Source organism: Ambystoma mexicanum, chromosome 9 (assembly GCF_040938575.1).
Source record: "Ambystoma mexicanum isolate Mex_15411 chromosome 9, UKY_AmexF1_1, whole genome shotgun sequence".
In the NCBI taxonomy this organism is placed as follows: domain Eukaryota; kingdom Metazoa; phylum Chordata; class Amphibia; order Caudata; family Ambystomatidae; genus Ambystoma; species Ambystoma mexicanum.
The window spans coordinates 610416803-610436088 of NC_090931.1; the positions used below are offsets into that span (position 1 = coordinate 610416803).

Consider the following 19286-nt stretch of genomic DNA (forward strand, 5'->3'; position numbering starts at 1 on the left):
TACTTGTCCATAATGAATTATCCTTCAGGGGTAGGAAGCGTGGGTTCCCAGCACTGGTAGCACTGGCAGTAGGTTGCTGTACCTGCACTAATCAGTACTGTCCGAATGGTATCAGGTAATATTGTCCCCGTATATAATGTCGCATACATATAGTCGCTGGGAAACGGCATAAGCAACATTATATACAGGGACAATACATGTGGTCAATGGGAGCGGGGGTTCCGGGGGTGTGCCCCACTCCCTTTAAATAAATAAAAAATCTCAGGTGTTGCAGGGGTGTCTCCTGCACGATCCCAATGATGATGACGCTGCGAGAAAACAGCGCCATTCTTGCATAGCGACATTTGTGCTGGGATGTTATCACATGAAACTGCTAGAACATTGTGAGAAATGCCATGGTCTCAGAAAGCGGTGCGAGTGATAACAACTGAAAAGTGAACATCTCTTACAACGTGGAGAAAAATAGTTGAAGCTGAGTCACTCACCATTTCCCCAAACAGAGGCACTGGTAAGGCATTGGTCTGCATAGTGGAGCTGCACAATATACACCTTACTTCCGCCTGACTTTAAAATGGCAGAACAGGCCTTTATATAGTCCACACTGTTGTACACATTCTAAATGATAACAGTTACACACAGGAGAAAAGAATCAGACATACCTGAAAACTTTTTTTAAGCCAAAAGAGGGAAACACTGAGGAGGAAATGGGATAAGAAGGGAAATAATTAATCAAAGTTAGGGAGACATAGGAAATCGGGGAATGATCCATCAGAATGATTATTGATCAATCACAGTCTACAAGTGAGCCTAGGGCTTTGTAGTTGGGATAGCAGACTGGTCTTGGGCCTGGGAGAAGGAACACTAAATTAAAGTTAAGATGCAGAGGTGAGAACACTGGCTTAGAGAGATGCCTACAGCAGGCTCGCTCAGACACTATTCATGGGCCACAGAAGAGATAGTGTACAAGCCTGTGAAAGATTGGCAGGGATCCTGACTGGGAGAGAACGAATGAGTGAAAGAGAGCGAGATAGACAGCGAGAGAGAGAAAATCAGAGTGAAAGAGAGTTGTTGTAGTGCTTGCAGAGGGCCCAACCTCAGACACTCACAAGCGACCAGATGTGAGTGAAACTGAAGCACCTATAAAAGACATTTCTTAGAGCTGGACCTAAGACGCTGTGGAGACCAGATGAGAGAGAGAAAGATTGAAGGGGTTGTTGAGAAAGCCTGGCTGCTGAAATAACATTAATTGGTCCAGGAGGGCAGACATTGACTGAAGGATAATAATATCACAGTCTGACAAAAACACTGAGCAAGGGGGAGAAATACTTGCTGACAGGAGAGTACTAAGGATAGTTGAGCTAGTCGAGGAGGATGACATGCGGTTAGAGGTTGAGGCTGTGTAGACCTAACACGCACCTTAAGTAGGAGGGAGAGAAATACTTGCTGGTGGGAGACTGAATCAAGAAGCAAATAGGGCCCCGCATCGCTAGGACAAATATGATATGATATGATATGATGTGGAGAATATAACGCGCCTGTACACAAGTGTTTCTAGGTGCAACAAGACAAGGAGGGGGAAACAAAGGGAGGACAAAATAACGATCTGGCTAGGCCTTGTGTCATTCAGATCACGCAAGTGCGGGGAAGAGGGAAGGGAAGAGGTGCCAGGGGGGAGGCGAAGGGTTAAGTGCAGTTAACTCACAAGTGCAGTCAGCGGGTGGCTCATAAGTGCAGAGAGAAGTGACTGTAGGGTTGCAGATACAGACCCTAAAGTGCTGGGGGGCCCAGAGGCAGTGCAAGGGCAACTGGACATACATGAGCCTGGCCTGAGTTCAGAAGATGACCAGGTGACCAGTGCGCAGAGCAGTCAGGTGCATCAGAAGGGGAGAGGAAGAGAGGAAGCGGAAGCGAATAGGAAGGTCTTGAGTTGCTTCCGGAACCGGAGGTGGTTCTCCTTAAGTTTGAGAGAGGCAGGGAGGCTATTCCAGAGGGAGGCCCCAGCCGAGGAGATAGATCTGCCCCCAACTTTCTGCTTGGAGAAGAGTCTGACCATCAGAGAAAGTTGGAGGTAGGGCGGTCCCAGGCCCGAAAAAGCCTTGTGGACGAGACAGAGGGTCTTGAAGTTGATCCTTGTAGCCACGGGGAGCCAGTGAAGAGATTTCAGAGCTGGAGAGATACGTTCCCTGTGCTTGAGGCCAAGGACAAGCCTTGCAGTCCTGTTCTGGATAAGTTGTAAAGGTCGAAGAGTAGAGGCAGGAAGATTTAGAAAGAGGCTGTTGCAATAGTCCAGCCTAGAGAGGACCAGAGCTCTGGAGACAGTGAGCTTCTGGGGGAAAGTGAGAAAATTAAGACTACATCTGAGGAGGTGCATCTGATAGTTTGACTTCTTAGAGACGTCAGAGATTTGAGGAGAGAAGGAGAGGGTGGAGTCGAAGATGACACCAAGGTTCTTAGCCTCACAGGCAGGAGCAGGAAGAAGGCCCATTGTGGGTGACCAGAGAGAGAGAGGAAAGGAGGGAGCGGGTGTCCCAATTAGGAGGATCTCAGTTTTACTGGCATTAAGGCAGAGATCAGTGGTGGCACACCATCCCTGAATTGCGGCCAGACAGTCTAGTATGAGAGAAGAAGCAGAGGAAGCTGAGGGGAGCCTGAAAGAGAGCTGACTGTCATCCGCATAACATTGAAAACTGGAGCACAAAGTAGTGATGTGGTGGGCAAGAGGTGCCAGGTAGTGGTTGAAGAGCCAGGGAGAGAGGTTAGACCCCCGAGGAGCACCACATGTAGAGAGAGATATAAAAGAGAGGAAAGACCCAATTGACAATCGTGTCTCTCTGTGCGTGTGGGAGAAGCTTGGATGTGCATAGGTGCTGACATGTGCAGGGTTGCTGCAGCTTGTCCCTATTTCGCTATTTCCTCCTGCTCCTCGGTTGAAGTGTGTCGTGCTTTACTACCCGGCTGCACCTGCAATTGCCACAGCCAAGAGAAACCCAATGGGACTGGGGCAGTGCAAAGCAAAGTGGCTGACGGCGTCTTTAGGCACGGTCACACTGGAAGGCTGAAGCGCAGTAACCTGCCGGAGGAAGAGAGTTGAAAAGAGCTGTGGATGCCATTGTTGCTGCTGGGGAGTGGGGTCATGAGGTTGATGCTCATGAGTGCATCAAAGCTCCCCTACATGAGTACCCAAAGACTTAGCGCCACAGTGTCATAGTGCAGTATTGAGGTCTGTGAAAGTGAAGCCGATAGTCAAGGGTCTGCCTTCCTCCAGCTGGCCCCCAGTGCACTCTTTTTGAGGTTCATGAATTTGTGCATGCCAGTGCTTAGACTATGCAGCTTCTCCTCCCCCACACTGGTCTCCATCCAGCCTCCTATAGTCACGTCAATTCTTTCATACCTTTATTCAGCGATTGCCACTTTTGGGTGTTTTGAAACTACTACAGAGGTGATTCAGTGCAGTACAAAAGCATAGTAAGATACCTTAACATGCAAGGACTCTGAAGGTGGAGGCTTTGGCACCTACACACTCTGAGCTGGGAGGCTTAGGCTCCTAAGCACTATGAGCTTGGGCGCCGAAGCATTTTATCTATGAGTGTAGGCTTGGGCTCTTGCGCACGTTGTTCTTGTAGGCTTGGGCTCTTACGCACTCTTACGCATATTGTTCTTGTAGACTTGGGCACTTACGCACGTTGTTCTTGTAGGCTTGGGCTCTTAGGCACTCTTACGCACGTTGTTCTTGTAGACTTGGGCTCTTACGCATGTTCATTTTGTAGGCTTGGGCTCTTACACAAATTGTTCTTGTAGACTTGGGCTCTTATGCATGTTAATCTGGTAGGCTTGGGCTCTTACGCACGTTGTTCTTGTAGGCTTGGGCTCTTACGCACATTTTTCTTGTAGGCTTGTGCTCTTACGCATGTTGTTCTTGTAGGGTTGGGCTCTTACGTACGTTGTTCTTGCAGGCTTGGGCTCTTACGCACGTTATTCTTGTAGGCTTGGGCTCTTATGCACGTTGTTCTTGCAGGCTTGGGCTCTTACGCACGTTGTTCTTGTAGGCTTGGGCTCTTGCGCACGTTGTTCTTGTAGCCTTGGGCTCTTACGCACGTTGTTCTTGTAGGCTTGGGCGCTTACGTACGTTGTTCTTGTATGCCTGGACTCCCAAGCACCTCTTACGTGTATGCCTGGGCTTCTTTGCACCCTGTACTTGTAGGCTCGAGATCCTAAGCACTCTGTGCTTGTAGGATTCGGTTCCTGGGCACTCTGAGCCTGTAGGCTTAGGATCCTAAGTGTGTAAGTAAGAATGAATCCCACCCTGTAAAAAATAAATTTGGAACAGAAATCTTGGTCATCACTCGGTGGTTACTCTGCGAGTGACACTTGTTGAGCCTCAACAATCCAAATCAGTTATTTATAAAAGTCTTGGGGTAATTGAGTATATTGGAGAGGGAAGAAGATTTTTTAAACATGTGCTCTTTAATTTGCATCAATAAAGTGCTTTTTGATAGAATACGTTCTAATTCAATATTAACATCATTCAAAACTGCAAAAATATACACATTGTGATAAACAAACTCAATCGTGATACATCATGACAAAAAGCATTGATCAACATAAAAACAGAAAATAGAGTTTCTAAATATGACATTGAAAGTGAATTAAAAGAAATTATTAAGAAAACTTGAATTCAGTTCCCTAGTCATGCCCCCAATTGGGGGTGTTCTAAAATAATCCCTGTATCTCTCCCCGACAATTATTCTGTTTTGGTGAAAAGGCAGGAATTAGTAAGGGTTAATGAATGTCCTGAGGCTCAAATGAAGCCTGTATCTGGGTCTTTGAGGTTAAAGAATCCTTTGCCTACTTGGGGCTTGGTCACCAACCAAGCTCTTCACATTTCAGCGGTCATAAGACACTTTTTAGACCGCCTTCATCAGGGCGTCTTGTTTGAAGACCCTGTGTAATTGTGCAAAAGAAAACAAACATTATAATTCCCCATCTCAATATTAGTCAGGATGTGTCTGACACTCTATAATCTAAATCTAGCCTCAGGTTTCTCGGCTGTGGCTTTACCTGCCGATACAGTGATCCCAAGTCTTGGGTCCTGTCCAGTCCTGAGCACCGAGCAATCCCTAGACTCAAGTGTTGTGACTTCTTTGCTTCTTAATTGCAGTGACTCCAGTCCATTTTAGGGGAGGACCCCTCCTAAGGGTACCCCTTATTGTGTTTATCGTACTTCCTGTTGGTACAAAACTAAAAGGAGGAAACCTCAATTAAGTGAGGGTAGGCTGTATGATGCCCGTGTTTTTAAATTGTAAGGTGCTATGTTTAAATTAGGAGGGGCCTCAATTTTTACCTCGGTAGCAGTCCGGGATTCTTATTTCACAGAGAAATGCAGAAGGTGCTTGTAGGTGTGCCAGGAAATGGAGAGGTCGTTTTGTGCCTCTATATTGGCAGCCCCGCTCAGTTTCAACTGAAAAACACAAAATAGAACCGTGTGCTAACTGAAACACATGATGGTAGTATCACTGAATGTGGAGGTAAGAGTTATGGTGCAAGATAGCTACCTGGAGGTGGCTGGCATGTGAGAAGGGAGCTCCAGCGTTGATATGCTGGGTCCTAAAGGTTCCAATCCGGTCACTGTCCCTGTAATAGATGAGGGAATGGTTACCTCTGTGTTCTGGCTGCGTGTTGTAGATTTGTTATTTGGGCTGCTGTGCAAATTAGTTGTTTCTTATTCTTGAAACCGCGTGGCTGGGGCTGAATGATAGTCAAGGCTACCTGATGGTGGCCGGTTGTCAGGAGCCATATAGTACGGTCCGTGGCGTTATACTCGTTGTCTTGCATATTGTTGGGGGGCATAGCGTGTGCAGGGTGCGCTGGGCTGTGACCCGCAAATGCTGCACTTACCTTCATTGGTAAAGGTGAGTGGGCTGTTGGACGAAAAGGACCTTCTCATGGTGCGGATGAATGCCGCGGTATTGTAGTCCAGAGCGAACGCGTCTGGCTGCTGCAGGAGCCGCGTCCCTGCAAACCATCTGTGTGCTGGTTGTCAGGGAGGGACTAGCTTCGTGCTGCTTCTCAGTTGGTCCACGTGACCCCAGAAGTAGCAAGGCGAAGCCGGCTGACGTGTGTTGTTGTGAGCCGTAGTCAAGGGGACGCGGCTGATTGTCTGTGTGAAAAAAAAAATGAAAAAAAGAGGTCCTCGATCCAATCTGCAGATCTGAGTAAGTTGTCCGTCCAGAAGGGCGGCACGTCTGTTGAACGGCAGCCCTCAGAAGGTACCTTAGTGAATCTGGGTTATGTGATGAGAAATGTTGTTATAGACTAAATGCGTCTATATGGCCTGCTGTGTGCCATGCAAGGCCCGGGTTCGCACGGGACATGACTCCTAAGAAACCCACACACGATCAAAGGGCAGCCAAAATAGCCCATGAAGGGGTTATCCTAGCCTACTGATGGAGTCCTACAATGCGTCAGGAGAGGATGTAATGTGTATACTGTTAGGTGGCGTAAAAGAAGTTTTGTTGATACGGTGGGCCCTGTACCCCTTGCTTACACTGTGTGGATCGTCTGTTGTGGACTCAGTGTACCACTGGTTGAAAAATGTCATTCAGTCCCTGGTGGTAAGAGTCTAATCAGTGAATCCATCAGTATTCCTTGTGTAACAAGCTGTGTGCTAGGTCTGCTCCACTCTTTACTTTCTCTAATACCCACATAATATCACTGGGAGAGTGTTTAGCCTTAACAAAATGTGGATCTGTGTTCAGAGATACTTAAATGTACCAATCTCATTGTTTGTCCCACATATCTCATGTTGCACGGGCATTCAATGCAATAGATGACGTGGGAACTCTTGCAATTGGTAACGTCTTTAAGTGTCCATTCCCTCTGACCAATCCTAAAGGTTTTCATTTTTTTAGTGAATTGACATGCCACACAGTTACCGCAAGGGTGGTGCCCTTGTATTGGGCGTAACGTTCTTTGTCCTGTGTGAGAGGATTCTGCTTGGAAGAGGGAATGTACTAAATGATCTTTGAGGTTTTTATCCCTCTTGTATGCGAATCTAAGCTGCGGATCCTCTGGTAGGTTTAGTTTAGCAATGTGCCAATACTTTTGAATAATTTTCTTGATTTTCGCTGTTTCTCTCCCATGTGTCACCACACAAGTGAGGCGGTCATCCTCTGGGTCAGTCTGTGTAGTTTTTGGCTGCAGCAGTGTTTCTCTGTTGGTGTTGAGTGCTCTTCTGGCTGATTGATCCAGAAGTTTCTTGGGATACCCTCTTTCCTGCAGTTGGACAGCATATTGGAGTGTGTGAAGAAATCCTGTTTCAGGGTGCAATTACGCTGTATCTGTAGAAATTACCCGTAGGGTAAGTTCTGTTTAGTGTGACTAGGGTGGTTGCTAGTATGATGCAATAGCGTATTTCTGTCCGTCGATTTCCGATGGAGATCGCATACTAGTTTGCCATTTAAATGTTGCATAGCTAGGACCTAAGTGTTCTGTGCTTTCGGGCGTCAGCTCCTAAGCACTCTCTAGGTAAGTCTTACTGTAAGTATGAATGTATGTATGTGCATGTGTGTAGGATTAAGGATTCATCCCTCCTGTTCAGTTATTCATGTTAAGGGGTAAGTGTGTTCCTGAGGACTGATGGACTAGGTTACTTGGGGGGTCCTGTGGAAAGCTTGCATCAGCCAGTGCTGGGTTTGACTGCCAAAGGAAATAGTAAAATCCAGACAGGTCTTCAGCATCTACACAATGAGCATAAATGGGAAAATGTAGCTGTAATGAATAACAGTGGAGATCATGTGCATGTATTTAGTACATTCTGAAAACCTGATTGGATATTGCTACTTATTGGGTAGATGAGTGCATCCCTAGTGCATCCCTAGTCTGAGGTGGCTTTGGCAGGGACTAGACACATTTTCTGGCATGTGGGAGTACTGAAGTACCGATAAATAACAGCTTTCCTCTGGTGATGTGGAAAGGCTATAAAATCGACCTGCGAATCTCACACTGCCACACATTCAACACATGGGAAGAACAGCTTCTCCGCGCTGTGCAAGCTTCAACAAAACGCGAGGAGTGCTTTGAGCTTCTGAACCGCCGCGCGGGGCCGAGGTGGCGAGGGAGGGGATAGGGCAGACGCAGAATCACCCGTTCAGGTGCCAGGCAGGGTAGAAATGGTTCCCAATCGGCGGGGGCAGGGCATAGCGAGCAGATCAGCTAGCAAGTTACAAGCAGCAGTGCACGTGCACATGGTGGATTAGAAGGCTGTGTGTGGAGGGGCGCGAGTGGCACACACAGGGGGTGCGTGATTGACCCTCTAACTAGCCTCCTCTTGGCTGCTGCCCTTGCACTCCCTGCAGGTGGCGATAACCTGGTCAATATCTGGAATGTGGGGACGGGGGAGGCGCTGATCACCCTGGACGACCTTCACCCTGATCTCATCTACAACGTGTGCTGGAACCGCAACGGGAGCCTCATCAGCACCACCTGCAAGGACAAGAAGATCCGCATCATCGACCCCAGGAAGCAGCAGGTCGTGGCTGTGAGTACCCGTGTGCCTGCCGCTCTGTCACGGCGGGTCACGCCCTCTCTGCGTCTGTTGTCACTCCCACTGCGTCACTGTTTCCCATTCTCTTTCTGGTGTCAGTTGCACACGCTCTGTCCATGTCTTTCTGTCCCGCGTTCCCTGACCCTATTGGTCACTCTTATTCTCTGTTAATATAAGACGCCCCTCTCTTTCTGTTTGTTGCCCTCTCCATCACTCTCTGTCACTCTCCCTTGCGCACACTGTCTTTCTTTGCGCCTCTTCCTCGCTATACTCTCTCTCTCTCCCTCTCTCTCTGATCATTCTGCATCTGTCTTGCTATCTCCATCCTCTTTCACATCAGCCTGCATCCTCTTGGTGCCCTTGGGTGTCTCCCATGTGTCCCACTCATCCCTCTTTTGTTCTCTTATTGCCCCTCTTCTTCACATTGTTTCACCATTGTTCTCCTCCTTCTCAGTTCCTGTATTCTCTCTTAGCCCGTCTTCTTCTGTCGGTATCAGGTAATAATGTCCCCATACATGATGTCCCCATACATGATGTCCCCATAAATGATGTCCCCCATACACAATGTCCCCATACATAATGTCGCTGGGAAAAGCTATTTGCGACATTATATATGGTGGCATTATGTATGTGGACTGGTTTGCAGGGATGTTCCCTGCTCCCCTTGAAAAAAAAAGAAAAAATCAGGGGTTGCGGGGGTGTCCCCTGCATGCTCAATGTAATACCGCCTCTGCAAAAAACACCGACTTTTTTGTCAGGAGACATTTTTTTGGGGTCATTATTACCTGGAATCTCTCTCTCGCTCTCTCTCTCTCTTTTTCTCTCTCTCTCTTTCTCCATTGTGGTTTTCACTTGAATCAGCGAGTGGATGAAAGACCATCCTTTGGAGTGGAACAGATTTTTGTCCGGGAATCCAGCAGGAGGGAAATGCTATTTCTTTAATAAAAAACAGTCCAGAGCTGACCACTGTCCCCGTGGGCTATTCATGTTGATGGGAAACTGCTGTGGTATTTCGGTAATACCACTTGCTATGTTTTTCTAATTTGTTTACGTCCACCTTCATATGTGCAATGGATAGAACCGTCAACTCTGCCCCTTTTATTGATTACATGGGTAATGGCTGAATGAAGGGCGTCCGCCCTTTCACCCCTTTACAATGTCCATATCAAAAGGTGTTTCCGGGTATTGAAGGGAAGTGAATTCTTCTCCCATTCGCTGCTGTAAAATAAAGTTTTACAAATACAGGGACAAGTTACATGTGTTACCTCTGCAGTGGATGTGAAAATTGGCCGATTTACCTTTGTGTGAACTAGAAATACCTCCGATGGTATTCCAATGCAATACCACTAGAGGTATTTCCCTGCACCACTCTGAATTGGGAGATGTTAAAACGTGCAATATTTAGCAGCAATGCAGAAGTTACTATTTCCTTCCAACTCATGGTTACCCCCAAAGTGGGAGCTTTCGCTTGTTTCACACAAGTGAGTGGCCTTCATCAGGTCCCGCTCAGGATAAAAAATGCAGCCGACTCTGAAATATGATGATAAATGACTTTCACAAAAGTTAGTGTCTTGATCCTAAAGTATTTCCTCATTTGCCTCTGCTGCGCCTAGTTCCCTGCCGGCTTCACCCATGCCCAACCACAGAGGAACCACTGAGCGCTGCTATTAATCCAAGAGGATGAAATAAGAACATCGACTTTGGTCTCTTAAGCCGCTATTACATTATCAGAAACGTACCAATTTGCAGCCAGTCTAATGCGGGGGGAGGTGGGCTACTGAAGTGTGACCCACTAAGAACCAAAAAAGGGGAGGGGGCTGAAGAGTGAGTTAACAGGGAAGTGCCCTTACTCTATAAACATGATACCACAAAATGTAGGGCAATTGCCAACTGTATTTCTACTTAGGTCAAAACCAAAACATATCTAATCACCAAACAACAGGCAAAACTGCCTGTTTTATGGATAAAAACTACTGTGGTTGAGGGCAGAATTCGTTTTAAAGAGGACAACAGAGGAGGCACAATTTGTGTTTGGATTGGTGTTGCCTTCGCTTGTTTTTTAAAAAAAACTCTGGTGTGTGGGGTTGCTACACAATCCCATGGTCATTAAAGATTTTACAACCCAGTGGATGTGCACACACTCAACCACCACACTACTGAGTGCTATCTTGGTTACAGACACATAGTGGAAGAGAGTGGTTGAGGAGCATGATTTCAACAAGGCTGGATGTTAGTAACAACAACTAGAAGTGAATAGTTTCTCTTCTTATTCTGTCTCCTATTTGTAGGCGATACACCAGCGCCACACAGGGACAGATTTGGATAGGAGGAAGGGATATTTAGAAATTTAACTCTATCCATTTTCTGTCCTCTCTCACAGCCTTGTTCCCTTTTCTGCAAATGGTTAATAGCAACAGCAGACTTCTGTTGTCCTCTTTAAAAATAATTCTGCCCTCAACCCCACTAAGAACCAACCCTGCTCCCAATGCATGATACATACCACGCGCATGGTAGACAGCAGTGCCTAGGCACTGTTACTAGCTCAGCTCTCTGTAGCTTGTCTGATCTCTCTGTATCTCTATCTTTCTCCTCCCCCCCTTACTCTCTCCTCAATGTGTGTCCTCCCCATCACTCTTCTGCTCTTGGTCTGTTCCTCCGGGCTCCTCTTCCTTTTTCTTGAACCCTGGCTCCTTCCCTCTCCTTCCTTCACACTGCATTGCTCTTCCCTTCATATGTTTCTCCCTTCTTGGCCTGCATTCCCGCCTCCTCCATGTCTATGGAATGTACATTGTGTGTATTCAATGCATGCACTGCCCACTGACTTTAGGGATATGTCTTTTGGGGGAATCTCAAGTGGCAGTGGGAGATTGCAGGAGGTCTGATCCTCTTAGGACTTATCATTCCAAGACAGCAGAGCTCTGCCATGTGCATCCCTTGTCAGGGATTCAACAAAGCCAGCCCCCTGCCTCCCGGTTACTCATGAAAGGAGTCATGTCTTCACTGGTGGAAGCCATGTCTACTCTACTAGACTCATTGTTCCTTCTGCTGCCAAACATTCCTGGTAGGACACCATTTCTGCATTGGTAGGGCCAGCAACTCATCCCCCACCAAGTCCTCCACTGAAGGGACCATGTTTACACATCGGTATTACCCAAATGGACTTTTTACAATTGACCTTTTGTCCTAATTGACCTAATTATAGTGGTCCTAATTGACCTTCTGCAAAATTGACCTTTATATTATTTTAATTATTTTATATATGTATTGGGTTGGTTTTCGATTATAAATAATACAAGTGGATTGGGTGGGGGTTTGCTGGTTTTTTTGGATTGGGTGGGTGGTTGCGGGGGGTATCCCCCCCACATAAATGTCCTAATTGACCTTCTGTATTAGGTCAAATCTCCCGAGGTAAATTGTGAAAAGGTCAATTATTATACAACCTACACATCAAGGGTCATCTCTCTACACCCCCGCCCCCACAGGCGAACACAAAAAAGTAACATGTAAGCGCCATGAGTGGGAGGGGGTCATCTCTTTTATGCCTGGCCCATCACTCAGTCTCCTTGTAAGCACCTGTGGATAGAAGATATGTCCACATTTGCAGGTCTGTGACTCTATTCCTGCACAATGTACAAGGACTTCACAGCCAGACCCATCCCTTCTCCGGCGTGCCTGTTACACCACATCCTTACAAACTCCCGTAAAGGAAGCCATTTCTACACATTGAGGCGCATCGCTTCATCTGTCGCATGCACCAGAGAAGGAGGCCATGTCTACACCATCAGGCCTGTAACAGCCTACCTTCAAAAGCACCAGTTGTGGAAGCCATCACTACTTTGTCGGGTCCATCGCTCCATCCATCTATTCTGGCAGATTCATCACATGATCTCATCATATGCATCAGGGGAGGAAGCCATGTCCACTATGCCAGGAACTGCCACTCCATAACCTCACTAGCCCCAGTAAAGGAAGTCATGACTGCCTTGCCTGGTCCATCACTCCATCCCTGAATATGCATCCTAGGAGGACGGCATGCCTATTATGCTAAGCCTATCACTCCAGCCCCTCACAAGCACCAGGGAAACAGTTATATACACTCTTCCAGGACCTTCACTCCATCCTCTCACCTGAACCAGGGATGGATTGATAAATGTTATGTAAAGGCTTATCACGTCACCCTGTCATATGCACCAGGGGGGGAGGAGGAAGCTAAATCTACTGACAAGCCCATCATTCCATAACCTCATCATCGCCATTGCAGGAAGCCATGCCTACTTTGTGAAGGTCATCCCTCCATCCCCTCATCTCCATAAAGAGTGGTTGTTGTGTCTATTCTGCTGAGCTCATCAATATTTCCCTTCATTTCCATGCTGACAGTACCTTCACTCCATCCCCTGACACACACCAGAGAGGAATTCATATCCAGTTTGCCAGGTCCTTCAATTTGTCCCCTTAGATGACCTAGGAGTGGAGCATTATATACTGGGCCATATCTATTAAGCCATAGGTCATGATTTCCTAGCTCTGGTGTAATTTCCAGCATTAACCCCTCTATGGACTATGCTTCCCTCCCTGTGGTGTAATCTCCAGCATTGACCCCACCATGGGCTCTGCTTCCCTTCCTCGGGTGTAATCTCCAGTATTAACCCCTGCATGGGCTCTGCTTCCCTTGCTATAGTGTAATCTGCAGCATTAACCCCTCCATGGGCCCTGCTTCCCTTGGTCTGGTCCTATCTCTACCATTGACCCCCTCTATGGACTATGCTTCCCTTGCTCTGGGGTAATCTCTACCATTGACCCCCTCTATGGACTATGCTTCCCTTCCTCTGGGGTAATCTCCAGCATTAACCCCTCCATGGGCCCTTATTCCCTTGCTGTAGTCTAATCTCAGCATTGACCCCCTCCATGGGCTCTGCTTCTCTTGGTCTGGTCCTATCGCTACCATTGACCTCCTCTATGGACTATGCTTCCCTTGCTCTGGAGTAATCTCCAGCATTAACCCCTCCATGGGCTCTGCTTCCCTTCCTCTGGTGTAATCTGCAGCATTAACCCCTCCATGGGCTCTGCTTCCCTTGCTGTAGTGTAATCTCCAGATTTGACCCCTCTGTAGACTCTGATTCTTTTGGCCTAGTCTATTCTCAGCATGGACCCCTCTGTGGGCTCTGCATCTCTTGGTCTGGTCTAATCTCCAGCATTGATCACTCTATGGGCTCTGCTTCCCTGGCTCAGGTGTAATCTCCAGCACTAACCCCTCTATGGGCTCTGCTTCCCTCCCTCTGGTCTAATCTCCAGCATTGACTCCTCCATGGGCTCTGCTTCCCTTGCTCTAGTGTAATCTCCAACACTGACATCTCCATCGGTGCTGCTTCCCTTCCTCTGGTGTAAACTCCAGCATTAACCCCTCCATGTGTTCTGCTTCTCTTGGCTTGGTCTAATCTCCACCATTGACCCCTCTATGGGATCTACTTCATCTCCTCTCGTCTACTCTCCAGCATTTACCCATCCATGGGCCCTGTTTTCCTTGCTCTAGAGTAACCTCCAGCATTAACCTCTCTATGGACTATGCTTCCCTTCCTCTGATGTAATCTCCAGCATTTACCCCTCCATGGGCTCTGCTTCCCTTCCTCTGGTGTAATCATCAACATTAACCCCTGCATGGGCCCTGCTTCCCTTGGTCTGGTCCTGTCTCTACCATTGACCCCCTCGAGGGTCTATGCTTCCCTTGCTCTGGGGTAATCTCTACCATTGACCCCCTCTATGGGCTCTGCTTCCCTCACTCTGGTCTAATCTCCAGCATTAACTACTCCATGGGCTCTGCTTCCCTTGCTCTAGTGTAATCTCCAACACTGACATCTCTATGTGTTCTGCTTCTCTTGGCCTGGTCTAATCTTCACCATTGAACCCTCTATGGAATCTGCTTCCCTTGCTCTGGGGTAATCTCTGGCATTGACCCCTCTATAGGATCTACTTCCTCTCCTCTCGTCTACTTTCCAGCATTTACCCCTCCATGGGCCCTGTTTCCCTTGCTATAGTGTAATCTCCGGCATTGATCCCTCTATGGGCTCTGCTTCACTGGCTCGGTGTAATCTCCTGCACTGACCCCTCTAGGGGCTCTGCTTCCCTGGCTCAGATGTAATCTCCTGCACTAACCCCTCTACGGTCTCTGCTTCCCTTGCTCTGCTGTAACCTCCAACATTGATCCATCTATGGGCTCTGCTTCCTTGGCTCAGGTATAATCTCTTGCACGAATCCCTCTTTGGGCTATTCTTCGCTTGCTCTCAAGCTTTTTCCACATACCGCTGACTAGGTTTTTTAGGTACAGCTTTTTGGACCGTAATTTAACCCACACGTTCAACTTCCCTCACCCCGAATGTGGTTTTGAAGTGCTGCTGCTTGTACCCATTGGTCCGTTGTAATCCACTGAGGTCCCTGGTTGCCAGCTCCCGGAATTGTAACTCAAAGGTAAATGAAACACGTGTAGGCGATGCCTTGAACTGAAGCTCACGCCTCTGGGCTGCATCGCAAACACCCACGTAAAAGACATTCTAGGAGGCGCTCCCTAATACAGGAGTGCAGCAGAGGAATGGCCCCAAATTCTGATGAGGTGACACTTACGCCAGTGGAAAACCAAGAAAATCTAGCGGTTAGGACTGTCTACAAGTGGGAGGAGCTTGTGTCTCATAATTCCAATACCCTTCATGACACTGGGTGCTGGCCACCCTGCGACTCCTCCGCCGTGCTCTTGGCAGATCTCCAGGGAGGGCAGGACGGCCTCCAGAGGCTGTGGACCGGCCACTCTTCTCTTGCGGTGCTGTGTCACTGATCTCTTACTAACATGGGATGTGTGTGTGTTTCTGTCTCTGTCTGTGTTTACTTGCCGTGGTGGAACTAACCTGCTAACCAATCGCATTAGGAGAAAGAGAGGCCGCACGAAGGAGCTCGTCCAGTCAGGGCCATCTTTATATCCAATGGCAAAATCTTCACCACCGGTTTCAGCAGGATGAGCGATCGCCAACTTGCTCTGTGGGATCCGGTATGACAAGGTGTTTTCTACTCTCTTACCTACAAATATACAAGTGTGCTTTGATGATGCTGGTCGAAGGGCACCGCAAGCAGAGAACACTAGGGGAGACTGGCTGGCTTTCCCACACTACACCCCGATAAAGAACTTCGGAGAACTCAATTTTTTCCCAAGTAGCCTAGAATCTTTTTGAACTGTGATTGCTGGAAAATACTGTGAAGACCCTTGCAGCTTCGTGAACTGCAAAGTCACATTTTTAAAGAGAATAAAAGAAAGCTCGCCTGCGCCACATCTGCATCAACTCCTTGAAAGATCATACTCCTCCAGAAGGTTCTATTTGGGCATAACAATTTAATGTGTTTTTCAGTCCTTATTCAAATAAAAAGCGCGCACATTTGTTAGATTTACAAAATGTGCAAAGGGTTGAACCAAGCAACAATCCTGAAGTGCAAGACCCTTTGTGCCTTTCCTGACGGCAATCCCCCACTTCAGCATGCTCCTGACCGGGCGACTGTCCCGCGCTGCTGTCAGAGCTCTTTCATAGTCGGCCATCTTTGTTTCCTCCCAGTGTTGTCTGCGTGCGGGCGCTCGTGACAAACTGCTGAACCTCAACAGCCCAGGTAACAGGAAGAGTCCTCGCCGCATGTAGATGTGAACATGGGTTAAGTAAGTGGGCCCACAATCGTTGTGTTATTCTTGTCACTGCAATCGATTTCAAAAGCTCTTTCATTTAAAGAGGAATTTCCGCAGTTGTCTGGCAAAACTCTCGAAAAGCAGTGAGCTGAAAAAGCGAAGTACTCAATCGTTACTCTTTTTTTTCAAGAATTCCTGGTGCTCTTGAATTGTAGTTGGAGAAAAGGAGCCCAAAATAAGGCCTGTTTGCAGCTATTTCCATCCACAAACAGGAAGTGGACTCTGCTCTCTTTTGAATTGGGAAAATGTACCATTTATTTGGTGAATAATGTTGCTGTTTTTCATTCTTGGGTACAGGTGAAGCTATGCGGTTCCTGGGCTTCCTGTTACCAGGCTTGGGTTCTCTGCACTTGGCCTGTTCTTTGCTGTTATGCTTTTCACTGGAAATAACTCGTCTTCCTCCCCCAGGAGAAGTGTGCCCCCCACGAAGGGATGCGGCCGATGAGAGCCATCTTCACCCGAGAAGGACTCGTCTTTACCACCGGCTTCAGCCGAATGAGCCAGAGGGAGCTGGGCCTCTGGGACCCGGTAAAAGGCCTGCTCATGGCCGTGGGTGTGCGCGCCATTGTCAATATCAGGGCCCCAGCATGTCAGCCCCGTAACAAGAGACGTTTGTAGCACCCTTACAGCTTTTCCTGGTAAAACCAGCTCAAAGGTGTCATGTAGAAACACCACGGTGCATCCATTTATTTTACAGACATTCAGACTAAATAATACAACCATAACACAATGGGCCGGCGTTCCACTTCGGGCCGCTGCAGAAGTGTCCCATACGTTTATCCTGCGCCCCAAAATCAACGTCCACCGCTGCGAGGGAAGGTCTTTCCCAAACATTGCTCACTGTCTCTGAGTTCCTGTCACTGAGGCTGAAGCCACCTCCTTAAAGGGAAAGTTCACTCAAAAATGTTATTGTTTAAAAATGTTGCCCATAATTAAAAATAGATGTTAACATATATTTTTTTTAAAGTTCCTATGAAAAATAAACTTCAAAATGTGCCTCCAAGTTCTTACTTAGAGGTCTCCTTTTTGTGAGCAGAAACACTTTTTGCTGATTATTTTTCATAGGAACTTAAAAATATATATATATATGTTAACATACATTTTTAATTATGGGCAATATTTGTAAACATTTTTGAGAGAACTTCCCCTCTAACACTCATTTGCCCCATACATTATGTCACGCCTGAAGCCCTGTTCCTAAAACTTCTTTTCCCCCACCCAATATCTTTCACTAGTGGTTAAGGCCTATCCCCAACATTCATTTCCCCCATCCACTACCCGCCACTAGAGATTAGGGCCTATGCCTAACACTGCTTTTACCCCACTCAATGTCTATCACTGGGGGTTAAGGCCTATCGCCAACATTCATTTCCCCCATCCACTACCCGCCACTAGAGATTAGGGCATATGCCTAACACTGCTTTTACCCCACTCAATGTCTATCACTGGGGGTTAAGGCCTATCGCCAACATTCATTTCCCCCATCCACTACCCGCCACTAGAGATTAGGGCCTATGCCTAACACTGCTTTTACCCCACTCAATGTCTATCACTGGGGGTTAAGGCCTATCGCCAACATTCATTTCCCCCATCCACTACCCGCCACTAGAGATTAGGGCCTATGCCTAACACTGCTTTTACCCCACTCAGTGTCTATCACTGGGGGTTAAGGCCTATCGCCAACATTCATTTCCCCCATCCACTACCCGCCACTAGAGATTAGGGCCTATGCCTAACACTGCTTTTACCCCACTCAATGTCTATCACTGGGGGTTAAGGCCTATCGCCAACATTCATTTCCCCCATCCACTACCCGCCACTAGAGATTAGGGCCTATGCCTAACACTGCTTTTACCCCACTCAGTGTCTATCACTGGGGGTTAAGGCCTATCGCCAACATTCATTTCCCCCATCCACTACCCGCCACTAGAGATTAGGGCCTATGCCTAACACTGCTTTTACCCCACTCAATGTCTATCACTGGGGGTTAAGGCCTATCGCCAACATTCATTTCCCCCATCCACTACCCGCCACTAGAGATTAGGGCCTATGCCTAACACTGCTTTTACCCCACTCAATGTCTATCACTGGGGGTTAAGGCCTATCGCCAACATTCATTTCCCCCATCCACTACCCGCCACTAGAGATTAGGGCCTATGCCTAACACTGCTTTTACCCCACTCAATGTCTATCACTGGGGGTTAAGGCCTATCGCCAACATTCATTTCCCCCATCCACTACCCGCTACTAGAGATTAGGGCCTATGCCTAACACTGCTTTTACCCCACTCAATGTCTATCACTGGGGGTTAAGGCCTATCGCCAACATTCATTTCCCCCATCCACTACCCGCCACTAGAGATTAGGGCCTATGCCTAACACTGCTTTTACCCCACTCAGTGTCTATCACTGGGGGTTAAGGCCTATCGCCAACATTCATTTCCCCCATCCACTACCCGCCACTAGAGATTAGGGCCTATGCCTAACACTGCTTTTACCCCACTCAATGTCTATCACTGGGGGTTAAGGCCTATCGCCAACATTCATTTCCCCCATCCACTACCCGCCACTAGAGATTAGGGCCTATGCCTAACACTGCTTTTACCCCACTCAATGTCTTTCACTGGGGGTTAAGGCCTATCGCCAACATTCATTTCCCCCATCCACTACCCGCCACTAGAGATTAGGGCCTATGCCTAACACTGCTTTTACCCCACTCAATGTCTATCACTGGGGGTTAAGGCCTATCGCCAACATTCATTTCCCCCATCCACTACCCGCCACTAGAGATTAGGGCCTATGCCTAACACTGCTTTTACCCCACTCAATGTCTATCACTGGGGTTTAAGGCCTATCACCAACATTCATTTCCTCCATCCACTACCCGCCACTAGAGATTAAGGCCTATACCTTACACTGCTTTTACCCCACTCAATGTCTATCACGGGGGGTTAAGGCCTATCCACAACCCTCATTCTCCCCAACCCATATCTAACACTGTTTTTCCCACATCCAATGTCTGTCAATGGAG

At 47.6% G+C, this 19286-nt stretch overlaps 1 protein-coding gene across 5 annotated transcripts in view; it reads left to right on the plus strand.

The window, feature by feature from the left end:
* Positions 1-19286, plus strand: part of CORO6 (coronin 6) — a 251563-nt gene that overhangs the window by 208897 nt on the left and 23380 nt on the right. For 3 of the 5 annotated variants that reach the window (XM_069615259.1, XM_069615258.1, XM_069615261.1), the window contains exons 5-6: positions 8355-8536; positions 16665-16784. In XM_069615259.1, coding sequence (XP_069471360.1) covers positions 8355-8536; positions 16665-16784 — 302 coding nt within the window. Of the gene's footprint in view, positions 1-8354; positions 8537-15455; positions 15576-16664; positions 16785-19286 lie in introns of all 5 variants that reach the window. The other 2 variants (XM_069615260.1, XM_069615262.1) reach the window with 1 other exon arrangement.